Below are 12,451 nucleotides of genomic sequence, written 5' to 3'. Positions count from 1 at the left end.
AGCTTATTGAAATTGAGCCTCTGCTTGGCGGGCACTGCGGTTGTTTCTGCTGAGCTGTCTTGTCTCTCGGGGTCCATCATTTCCGGTGTCCAGTGGATGATACTGTACTGAGACATAATTCTTGGGTAGGGTGGAATCTATTTGTGATTAGATGAAGCGGGTTAATCATTGAAAAGCCCAGGGACCAAAGGAGATTAACAGTAATAACCCTATGAGGGGTCCTAGAATAGAAGGTAGTAGGGTGGAAAGCCATGGGGTCGTGGAGAACCAATTTTTATACCAAGACTCCTGCTGTTCTCATTCTCTTTTGTGTTTCTCTATACTCTCTTTTCCTCTCCTCAGACTGTCATCTACCAGTCCTGTCTTGTCCACATAAACACAGCATTCTTCCCTTAAGGCTGCGCAAAGTCCTCCCTATTGTAGGAAGAGCAGATCAAGTCCTTTCCTATTTTGTAATACTACTTCTGATAAGGAGGCAACAGAATCTTTTAAATTGGCTAAACCATCTCTGAGTTCGGCCAGGTCCTTATCAATGGCAGCACTAAGTAAATAATATTGTTGTCGATTCTGTTGCGAGGTAACAAGGGAGGCAATGCCTGTGGATGTCTTAAAGAAAATAAATGGCAGGCCACATTCTATCTGGTCTACACTTGAAATCTGTAAAATTTAAATATATGGCCTTTTGACACCCTGAAGGGGGGTAATCAGCAGTAGCCAATATCTCCCCTTTGATCTGTTTATAATTTGTTTAATCTTCAGCTAAATAAAATTGCCATGCAAAGAGGGATGTTGAGTCCATAGTTATCTGTGGTATCAGCATTAGTAAGAAGCATCCAAAGGTGTTGAGGGCTGTGGCCATTTTCAATGATTATAATCAGCATCATTCTTTGTCTCAGCATTAGCATACTCTGGCAGCTAGCATGTTCCTTCGGCATCCTGCAGAAAAAACACAAGCATGCCCTCCTCTCTACACTCAGAGAGATCCCTAGCATTAAAATTTTAAATTTTTCTTTGTGGTATATAGAGATGTGATTCTCCCTTCTTTTATTATAAAAATATTCTTGTAAAGTTCTATGGGCTTGTTCTATACTATCTTGTCTTTGCAAATTATGAGGAATCTCAGTAATATGACTAATATCAAATTGTTAATAAGACATCTCAATGACTGACTATAATAATCAGTTATAATATTTGTTTTTATCTGATTTAGAACTTTTAGTATTAAAAATAACATATGTAATGACTAATTTTATTTTATATTTTGTTTTTTATGTTAAAACAGTTATAACTAGAAAGCTTGAAAAACTGTCAATAGTCGTATGTATATTTTTTGATTAATTTTTTGAATTGTATTTGTATAAATAATTGTAAAAGTTAAGAATTAGTAGCATTAAAAAGAAACAATTTCAAGCAATTGTAAGCCATGAGCTATATATGTATATTATTAATATATAAATAAAAGTTTGATTTTTAACATTTTAAAAAGAACAGCTACAGCACCCAATTCAATTATCTGTGCTGAAGCAAGGGAACACTCAAAAGAATAAACATGTGATCGAATTATATGAGCTTTACTCCCATAGTAGATGAATTTTTATAGGATGCATGTATAAATCTATAACAATATAAAAACATTTATAGAGGCAAATTTTTAACAATTTCTCTTTTAGATAACAATTATTAATTTTGTCAAAAAGGCTTGTCATGTAATAGATTAACAATTAATAATAATTTGATTTCTGTTTAAAATAAGGAAGAAACATTTCATCATGCTCTTAAAACATTTCTTTTAAAAATATTTTTATGATTTTATTTTGTAACACTTTATTATTACATCAGATCTTTATTGGAGGTTGTCAAAACCTTATTTGGAGAGATTTTATATTAATGTTCTCTTTGTGAAGGAATGGAAGTGAGCATATATCATAAACTGTTGACAAATACTTATGGTAGCTTTCTCTACGTTATGTCTCTCAGTATTTATTTTGCATCTATCTTGAGAACATCAGAGGCTTAAATGACAAACTTAAAGCAGTGTCTTAGCCAAAAAATTTACCTTAACACCTTTTGAAAATCATTTTCTTAAAAAATTTAAAAGCCCATTGTTAAGAGCAAGCCATTTCTTGAGGAATAACTTTCTAATGAAAATCTTTTATTGGTTTTTTAAAGTTAGCTTATGCTCCTTTAAAGTTAGAAGTAAATGCTTTTATAATTATCAATATTCACAAAGCAAAAAACATCTTTTAAAATCTATAATAGTTTTGTATGTAGTAGGCAGGCCAAATTTTAATGCCTTCATAATTTTTACATAGCTTTATTACCTTTTACAGATCTAAGTTTGAACTTTATTTTGGACCACATCTGTATGAATCTATTAAAAATGTTCTTTTGGCCAGAATCTCTCTAAGTGAGGCCTGCAAGACAAAACTGCATCTCTCAAGCCTCTGCAGCTTTGAGCAGCTTTGAGCTTTGTATTAACTCAGATGTAAATCTCCTGATCTGAGTTTGTTATCTCTAAGGCCAGACCTACACCCACTGGTCCTGCAAGGAGTAGCCTGTAACCAGACCCCATTGTATGGAGGTCAAATAACAAAAGGGACCTGTAATATCAAAGTATAACTACAACTTTTTGAAAGCAAAACCCAGTTTTAAACAATCTTTTCTCCTTAAAATTAATGGCAAACACATTATTTTCATATTGCAAAGTTTGTCCATTATCTTGTGTTTGAATGTATGACAGTGTAACTTATTGAAGAGACATTATTTTAAATCTTATTTTTTATAAGTCCAATCTCCAGGCCAAGATTCACACAAAACACCATGCCAATTTAGAAGCATCTTAGAGGCCTGCATTTCCTGTGTTGCATCATGCCACATGTAGCTAGTTAAGATGGCTCTGACACTGAATCACCAGTTTTAAACTAACCTTTTCTTAATAACCCTATACCTTTTAAATCATAACCAATGAATTTATAACTCTATAGTCAAGATATGTAAAACCTTATACCATTAAGACCAAAATAAAAATGAAGCGATCATACAAATCTCATAAATAAATTTAAACCATATATATATATTTTTTTTTTCTAGCTGTAACTTCAGGGGAATAAAGCATTTTGAACCCAATCATCATCATGATAGAAAATTTTCTAGGAGAATTAACCATTTCCACTTGTCCAGCTGCTGGCTCTTAAAGAAGCAGCTTTTTCTCCAGCTGTGTTTGACTCCTACCTTAGAATGTGAGGCACCTCAAATTAGCCTCCTCTGTGTAAACTGCAATTGGCAGGACTGCCAGCAAGATAACACCTTTTTACCACTTTTTTTACATAAAACATAAAAACAACCAATCATTCAGCCAAACAAAACAATGGACAACACAAATTGACACACATATGAACAAGTTTTGGTGCACCAAAGACAAACAACAGATAGCAAGGGAACTTGATGTCCCAAAGAGATCCAAATATCTTAACCCGAACTAAGGAGATCTCCAGTAGGTTTCAGAGAGAAAACAAAACCATCTCCTGTTTTCCAACGATTTTTTTTTTTTTGATACTGTGTCCTACACATAGGAAAACTGCTTTTCTGAAACCTGCTTTTTCTCTTGTTTAAGATTTAACAAGGGGGAAGAGGGATGCCTAACTGAACACACATACCTGTGGAGAGAGGTGGGAGGGGAGGAGAGCCCAGGAATTTCTCTGCAGTCCAGATCTTACATGCTGCCCGTGAGTGGTTTTTGCTTTTGATCTCTCTCAGCAGCCTCTGACTTCCAAAGAAAAATTTCTCTCTCAGAGAAAGCTCAGCTTGGGCCAGCTGGATAAATTCCTCAGGTGTCAGCCAGCCCTCAGGAGAAGATTCTAAGTGCCAAAGTGAAGGGAGCAGTCCACCCATAGGCTGTGACTGTGAACTTTAATTCTTCTAAAATGTTAAAATCAAGGGGCTTGTTTTGGCTCTGGCTTTTTCTAGGCATTTGTCTTTGAAATAAATCTTGAAGTTAGAGTGACCATTTGTTCCTTGTAGCTCCTTTAAGGTCCTCGTTCGCACTCTGAATGAGCCCCCAGTAACTAAAGAATGTATCAGACACCGGTTTACCGGTTTTCAGAATCTTATTAATTTCCTTACCACCCTTATCTCAAGTTAGCGGGTGAATATCAGGTCCACTTAAAATTAACCAATGACATTTATCATCGACAAAACAAAAGAACTTAATTAAACCCTTTGTTCTTAACTCTTAGTCCTCTCTCCCTGAATTAATGCTTGATTCCTCCTATGAAACATGCCTCTTTAGCCTCGTTTAATAATTGTTTCCCTATGACAATCGGACGACAATGTTTGGCCACTTACCTGCCCCTCCAGCAACGCAGGAGCGATGCAGTCTGCGGGGTCTTCCTTTTTCCGGGGTTTCTCTGTTGTCCGGTAGTTGACATACTTTGGGTCCCTGTTCAGGCGCCACTATGACCTGTCCATCACGCCCAGTTATTCAGGGTTCCGAAGGGGTGCTACCTGAGGGTCAAAGGTGGGGGAGAGAAAGGAGACCAGGCAAAGGGGGGTTCAATTGTCAAGGTCTAATTAAATTTTCTGGGGTACACCGGTTTTAAGCTTTCAGAGGAAGAGCTCACCTCGAGGCAAGAACAAAGGAGGGAGGGGCATTCTTGGCAGTTTCAGCAGGAAGAGATAAGGGCCCTCTGGCGGAGACATCTGATGTTTGCAGAGTCTGGAGCATCCTGTGGTTATCTCAGAACTTCCCTTCAACTGGCAGTTCATGGGGAGAGGCTCTTCTTTGTTTTCTTTAGGACCTTTGCCCTGCCAGCCCTCTGGGCTGTTAGAGAGGGTCCAGTATGGCTTCCCACAATTATAGATGGTTGTGAGCCACCATGTTGGTGCTGGAATTTGAACTCATGACATTAGAAAGAGCAGTCAACACTCTTTCTGATGACTATTGAGTTATCTCTCTAGCACCTGGATGAACTCTTAAGTGTCCAGAGGACAGTCATTTAAAAGAACAGTACCTTTTATTTAAAACTTGATTTGTATTTGCATAAATAATTGTAAAATTTATGAATTATCAGTATCTAAAAAGGAGCAATTTCAAGCAATTGTAAGCCATGATATATATATATATATATATATATATATATATATATATATATATATATATATATATATATATATATATATATAGGTTATCAGTATACAAATTAAAAGCTTGATTTTTACCATTTTAAAAATAGCGGCTACAGCATCCAATTCAAATATCTGTGCTGAAGCAGGGGGAAACTCAAAAGAATAAACATGTGATCCAATTACATGTGCTTCTCTCCCATAGAAGAGCTGTTCATAAGTACAGTAGATGCATTCTTTATGGGATGCATGGATAAATCTATAGGAAAATACAAAGGCATGCATAGAAGCAAATTTTAACAATTATCTTTTGGATAATAATTATCAATTTTGCCTACAAGGATTGCCATGCAATAGGCCAAGTATCAACACTCGGCAATGACCAATTTGATTGCCATTTTAAATAAGGAACAAATGTTTCATCAGGTTCTTAATACATTCTTTTTAAAATGATTTTATGAGCCGGGCGGTGGTGGTGCATGCCTGTAGTCCCAGCACTTTGGGAGGCAGAGGCAGGCGGATCTCTGAGTTAGAGGCTGGCCTGGTCTACACAGAGAAACCCTGTCTTGAATAAACCCAAAATCCAAAAAACCAAAAAAAAAAAAAAGCTTTTATGATTTTATCTTATAATATTTTATTAACATAGCAATAGCTTTATGTTAAACCTTTATTTGGAGATGATAAAGGGTGACTCTACATTAATGCTCTCTTTACCAAGGAATTGTTGTGAACACATAACATAAACAACTGATCACAGTAGCCTTCTCTACTATCTGTAAAGTTAGTTGTCTTTCACTAGTTAATTTGCATCCACCTTGAGAACAGAGGTTTAAGTCCTCCTGTGGTAAGCTTAAAAAATTTTAAAGCCCATTGTTAAGAACAAAGGCTTGTAATAAATTTCTGTGAATAATATATACTGAAAGATTTAAAATCCTAGCTTTTTGTGTTGAAGTAGAGACAAAACATTTTTTTCTCACATAAGGTAAGGCTATCAGCCATTCTTTGAGGAAAAACTTTCTAATGAAATTGCTTTATTGGTTCTTTAAAATTAGCTCATTAGAAGCAAATGCTTTTTACAATTATCAGGATGCAAAGCAAAAAACAACCTCTTAAATCCATAATAATTTTGTATGGAGTAGGTGAAGGGAGTTGGGACTTTTCAGAATCTATAGTTGAGGCAGTAAGCAGACTTAGAGCCCGTGCACGCTGGACAAGCTATGCACACCTATAATCCCAGCACTGTGGGAGGCAGAGGCAGAGGCAGGTGTATTTCTGAGTTTGAGGCCAGCCTGGTCTATAGTGTGAGTTCCAGGACATCCAGGGCTACACAGAGAAACTCTGTCTCAAAAAAACCAAATCCAAAAAACAAAACAAAAACCAAAGCCTAATTTCTAGGATATGAATTACATAAAATATTTTGCCAGTTTAGAAGGATCTTCAGAGGCCTGTTTTTCCTGGGTTGGGTCATGCCACGTGTTGTTTCAGATGATTCCAATCCTGAGTTACCAGTTTTAAATTAACTTTTTGTTACCAATGTAATAATTTTTAATCATGTCCAATAACTTATAAGCCAATACTCTATAGTCAAGACATGCAAACATACTTACACCTTTAAGACCAATCAGAAACAAAAATGAAGCAACTACACAAATCTTATAAATTTAAACCAAACATTGTTTTTTTCTTTTTTTTAGCTGTAATTTCAAGAGACAAAGTACTATGGACACAACAATCACCTTTGAAGAGATTTTTCTAGGAGAAATGACCATCATCCTACTTTCCCTAGAATTTGAGAAGCTGTTGGCCCTTTTAAAAGCAGCTATTTCTCCAGCTGTGCTTGACTCTGAGCTGAAGGTGGGGCAGCTTAAATGATCCTCCTCTGTGTAAACTGAGACTGGATTAAGAGAGGACCACCAGCAGATACTAAAAGTTTTACCATTTTTTTCTTTTTTCTTTTTCTTTTTCTTCTTTGGGGCTGAAATAAAAAGACAGGCGGGCAGAGAAATAACAAGCCAAGACAAGTTTTCTGATCAAGGCTCAAAGTTTAATGGGGGGTCTCCAAATATATAAGCAGGGGGAAAACCCTTCCCCCAAAGGCTGGAAACTCCTCAGCAGAATCGGCGTGCCTCTCAGGAAACTGCAGGTCCTTGAAGAACAATGGGCTAGAGCTCCACCCTGGGTGGGAAGTCTGAAATTCCCTTTGATGCCTGACAAGTGCATCCACTGCTGCATATGCAGCTGAAGCCATGTGCACTCCTTGATTGATGGTTTAGTCCTTGGGAGCTCTGGGGGCGCGGGGGTGTCTGGTTGGTTGATATTGTTGTTCTTCCTATGGGGTTGCAAACGCCTTCAGCTCCTTCAGCCCTTTCTGTAACTTATGGAGGTGTTTCTTCAGCTGAGGCTCCCTCCTTCACTGTATGTCCCACTGGCATAAAGATAGGCAGCACAGACACTTCAATTAGCCTTTAACCTTCACTGTACATAAGGGTTATCCCATATTTCCCTTCAAGTGCTTTGACCATATTTGCCTTCTCATAGTCTCCTCTTCTCCTTCTCCTCCTTCTCGTTCTCCTTCCCCTTCTTCTTCTTTAAAAAGATTTATTTATTATTATATGTAATTACATGGTAGCTGTCTAAGGATGCCCCAGAAGAGAGTGTCAGATCTCATGACAGATGGTTGTGAACCACCATGTGTTTTCTGGGATTTGAACTCAGGACTTTTGGAGAGCAGTCAGTGTTTTTAACAGCTGATCCATCTCTCCAGCCCTGATACTCCTCTTTTTTCTCCCTCTTCCACTAAATATTTTTAAAAAAATATTATTTTGGAGAGAATTTCACACATGAATACAATGAAATATGACCATATTTATCTGGCATTTCTTCGTTTCTATCTTCCTCTTATATCACTGCTTCTTTTTCTCTCCTTCGATCCCTAATGCTGTCCTAATGCTTCTGCTGGCACCTCTCTTAAAACACTGTTGTGGTTTGTTTATGCTTGGCCCAGGGAGTGGCACTCTTACAGGGTGCGACCCTGTTGGACTAGATGTGCCATTGTGGGTGTGGGCTTTAAGACCCTCACCCTAGCTGCCTTGAAGCCAGTATTCTGGTAGCAGCCTTCAGATGAAGATGTAGACCCTTCAGCTCCTCCTGCACCAGGCCTGCCTGGATGCTGCCATGTTCCTATCCCAGAGTCCTACAGTAGATCACAATTGACATCACATAAGGATGTTTTCACATGAATTCTCTTACAGGACATTCCTATTCACACTGGAAACACCATTATTTAAAACACTACTGCTAGCCAGGCGGTGGTGGCACACGCCTGTAATCCCAGTACTCTGGGAGTCAGAGGCAGGCAGATTTCTGAGTTCAAGGCCAGCCTGGTCTACAGAGTGAGTTCCAGGACAGCTAGGGCTACACAGAGAAACCCTATCTTGAACCCCGCCCCCCCCAAGGAAAAAAAAAAACCAAGACAAAAACCAAAAAAAATCCACTACTGCTTATATTTTTTACTTTTCCAAAGGCTTAAAAATGAGTGAGTTGGGTATATTAAATTTGTCATTTAAAGATGTACAAGTAATACTGGGTGATGCCTTTTAAGTCATCACTCTGGAGGCTGGGACAGGGTTCCAGGACAACCATGGTTACACCTGGAAACCCTTTTGTTGAAAAACGAAAACCAAAACCAAATCTGAAACCAAAACGGAACTCAAAACCAAAACCAAAACTGAAACCAAAACCAAAACCGATACCGAAACCGAAACTACAACGGAACTCAAAACCAAAACCAAAACCAAAAGTTCCTTCAAAAACTTACTGAGGCCTCAACGCGTGTTTTCCACTCTTCTTTGCTCCCTCATGTTCTCTGCCTGCCTGGCAAGCCTGTCTGCCTTCAAGGCTTCTGCCAGTCTCTGCCTGGCTTTCTTTACCTTCCAGGTCTGTCTCAGGATGTCTGCCTTAGTTACTTGAATGCAGTAAGATGGTGACAGATGAAGGGGCAGTGGCATTTTTACCCCTTGACTGGAGAAAGAAGGTGACAACTGAAGAGCCACTTGCTCCGTCTTTTCCAAGCATGGGGGTTGGACAGAGGTGGCTTCTCCAGGAGTGAGCAGATCCTCAATACCACTGTGGTTGTTGGCTTCATCCTGCATTCCCAGTGCAATTATTTCTATGGGGATGGTAAACTTCATTGGACATGATAGGCCTCCTTTACTGTCTCCAACTTGATAGTTCTGCAATCTCTTCAATGCACAGAGCTGTGTGGGTTTCTTCAGCTGAGCTTCCTCTCTCCTGTACCTGGTTTTATTCTCAGGGTGTGAAGTTATTATGGTCACGGGTTTTTGAAAGATGCAACTAGTCATCCTCCGAGAAAGTATGGACGTAAGACTATCTTTGTGTTTGGACTTTATCTTCTTTGGGGCAACCTGGATCTGTCTTCTCTTTTGTAATTTGTTGGGTATCATACTTCTTGTGTGTCTTCCTATCACGGGCTGGCTTGAAACTGAGTTTCCTGAAGGCCTCTCCAAGACTGTAGAGTTTGTCCTAAAGGACCGCAGAGATGCAGACAAGTCTTGAGTTGCTGGAACCGGCAATGTCTTTCTCACCTAATCCTCCCCAGATCTCAGGGTCACAGGATTGTAGAATCACAGGATCATGGAGACAGGCGGACTGTGAGGAATTCTGACACAACCAGGATCACAGGAAGAACAGGCTACAGTCAGATATATCCAGGGCAGGTAGCAAGTCTGTAGTCCAACTCCCAACAATGGTCAGTAGCAGCTATGAATGGAAGTCCAAGGATCTAGCAGTTGCTCAGTCCCGCAAGGCAAGCAGAGGAAGAAGTGAGAGTGAATTTTCTTTCTTCCAATGTCCTTATATAGGTCTCCAGCAGAAGGTGTGGCCCAGATTAAAGGTGCGTGCCACAGATTAAAGGTGTGTGTCACCAGGCCTGGATCTGGGACTTGCTTTGTCCCAGATGACCTTGAACTTAGAGATCTCTCTGTCTTAATCTTCTGAGATTCATAGCCACTATGCCTCAAGATCTCCATGCCAAGATCCAGGTCAGAAACTTGTTATTTCCCAGCCCAGATCAGATTAGGTACCAGATTAGGACCATATGTGAGCCTTCCAATTCTGGATTGTAGTTCATTCCAGATATCATCAAGTTGACAACCAGGAATAGCCATTACAATCTACCCCTTGTCATCTTGACAAAAATAATATCTCATGTCCATATGAAACAATAACAAGGTCATGAATACTCCTAACATGTTATAACTATTCCTGGTACAATTGCAAACACATTTGTAAATTTACAATGGGGCATTGTCCCTTGCAAACATTCTTTTAGTGTCTCGACTTAAATACCAATTGATGTTAAAGGAATTGGAAGAAAGACAAATGTATTCTTTATTTTTTTTAAAGATTTATTTATTTATTTTTATTTATAGGTAAGTACACAGCAGCTATCTTGAGACACACATAGAAGAGTGCATCGGACCCCATTATAGATGGTTGTGAGCCACCATGTGGTTGCTGGGAATTGAACTCAGAACCTCTGGCAGAGCAGTCAGTGCTCTTAACCGCTGAGCCATCTCTCCAGCCCCGACAAATGTATTCTTAACAAAGTAACACAGAAGCATTCATATTACTTTATAATCCTCATTTCTGCAACTAGTTACATGTCCTTAGCTGGAATTTATAACTACCTTCCTTTACTACCCTTTCTGTATTTCCTTCACTTTAGGCAAACAACTTAGTAGGTCTTGGCTCTTTTCCTGGAGAATTGACCCATACCTTCATTCTTGAAGGGTCTGTGCCCTTTGCCATCCTGCTTGGATCAGGGTGTTGTAGTTTCCCATGGACTTTAATCACAGGACTTGGTAGTACTAAGAGATGCCCTAAGGGATCTCCTGTACTCCAGACATAATCCTGCTCACCTCCATTGTGGAGAGACAGTCAAATTTCCCATGGTAATCTGGATCCTAACATTGTTATTCCTCTCTAGCCTGTTGGTTTAAGGTTTTAGAAGCCCAAAATAATCAGGGGAAAGTCTAGGCTTCCAGTTCAATGCAATGTTTGTTGTGGCTCCTTTTTCTGTAATAATTCCAGCCTGTGTCAAGTTGACACACAAAACCAGCCAGTACAATTGGCCCCTTGTCTACTTGACAGACAAACACATCACTATTAAGCCTTAACCCTTACTTTCTTATTCATCAGTGTACTGGCTGACTTTGTGTGTCAACTTGACACAGGCTGGAGTTACTACAGAAAAAGGAGCTTCAGTTGGGCAAGTGCCTTCATGAGATCCAGCTGTGGGACATTTTCTCGATTAGTGATCAAGGCGGGAGGCCCCCTTGTGGGTGCTGCCATCCCTGGGCTGGGGTTCTTGGGGTCTATAAGAGAGCAGGCTGAGTAAGCCAGAGGAAGCAAGCCAGTAAGAAACATCCCTCTGTGGCCTCTGCATCATCTCCTGCTTCCTGACCTGCTTGAGTTCCAGTCCTGACTTTCTTTAGTGATGAACAGCAGTGTGGAAGTGTAAGCTCAATAAACCCCTTTCCTTCACAACTTGCTTCTTGGTCATGATGTTTGTACAGGAATAGAAACCCTGAATAATACAATCCTCAAGATCTAAATAATGTTAAAAGTCCCACAGTCTTTACATATTAAAAGTTCAATCCCTTTAAAATATCCAATAATTTTTTTTTTAAATTCAAAGCCTTTTAGAAATTCAAAGTCTCTTAATTGTAGGTTCCACTAAAATACTTCTTACTTCAAGAGGGAAAAATATCAGGGCACAGTCACAATCAAAAGCAAAGTCACTCCAAATGTCCAATGTCTGGGATCCACTCACGATCTTCTGGGCTCCTCCAAGGGCTTGGGTCACTTCTCCAGCTCTGCCCTTTGTAGCACACACCTTGTCTTCTAGGCTCCAGCTGCCTGTACTCCACTTCTGCTGCTGCTCTTGGTGGTCATCTTATGGCACTGGCATCTCCAAAACACTGCTATCTTCTGCTGTAACTAGGCTTCACCAATAGCTTCTCACAGGCTCTCTTCATGGTGTCAAGCCTCAACTTCTCTGCATGACCCCTTCAGTCCTGGGCTTTCAACTGCAAGTGAAGCTGTATCTTCACCAACAGCCTTCCATGGCCTCTCACAGTGCCGAACCTCAGGTGCTCTTCATGACTCCTTCATGCCTTCAAAGCCAGTACCACCTAAGTGACTCTTACACATTACTAAGTTCAGCCACCGCAAAAGGTACAACCTTGGCTATCTCTGGAACACAGCCTCTGTGCTCTCAGAAAACACTTCCCAGAAGATTTCTCCTAAA

At 39.5% G+C, this 12,451-nt stretch overlaps 1 protein-coding gene across 1 annotated transcript in view; it reads right to left on the bottom strand.

Moving 5' to 3' along the window:
- Positions 1-8,945: 8,945 nt before the first annotated feature.
- LOC127672118 (methyl-CpG-binding domain protein 3-like 2B) overlaps positions 8,946-12,451 on the bottom strand; it is a 13,222-nt gene continuing 9,716 nt past the window's right edge. Inside the window, exon 2 of the mRNA XM_052167319.1 lies at positions 8,946-9,663. Coding sequence (XP_052023279.1) covers positions 8,946-9,663 — 718 coding nt within the window. The remainder of the gene's footprint in view (positions 9,664-12,451) is intronic.

This window comes from Apodemus sylvaticus, chromosome 21, assembly GCF_947179515.1.
Source record: "Apodemus sylvaticus chromosome 21, mApoSyl1.1, whole genome shotgun sequence".
Lineage (NCBI taxonomy): Eukaryota > Metazoa > Chordata > Mammalia > Rodentia > Muridae > Apodemus > Apodemus sylvaticus.
This window is presented reverse-complemented; position numbering and strand designations above follow the sequence as displayed.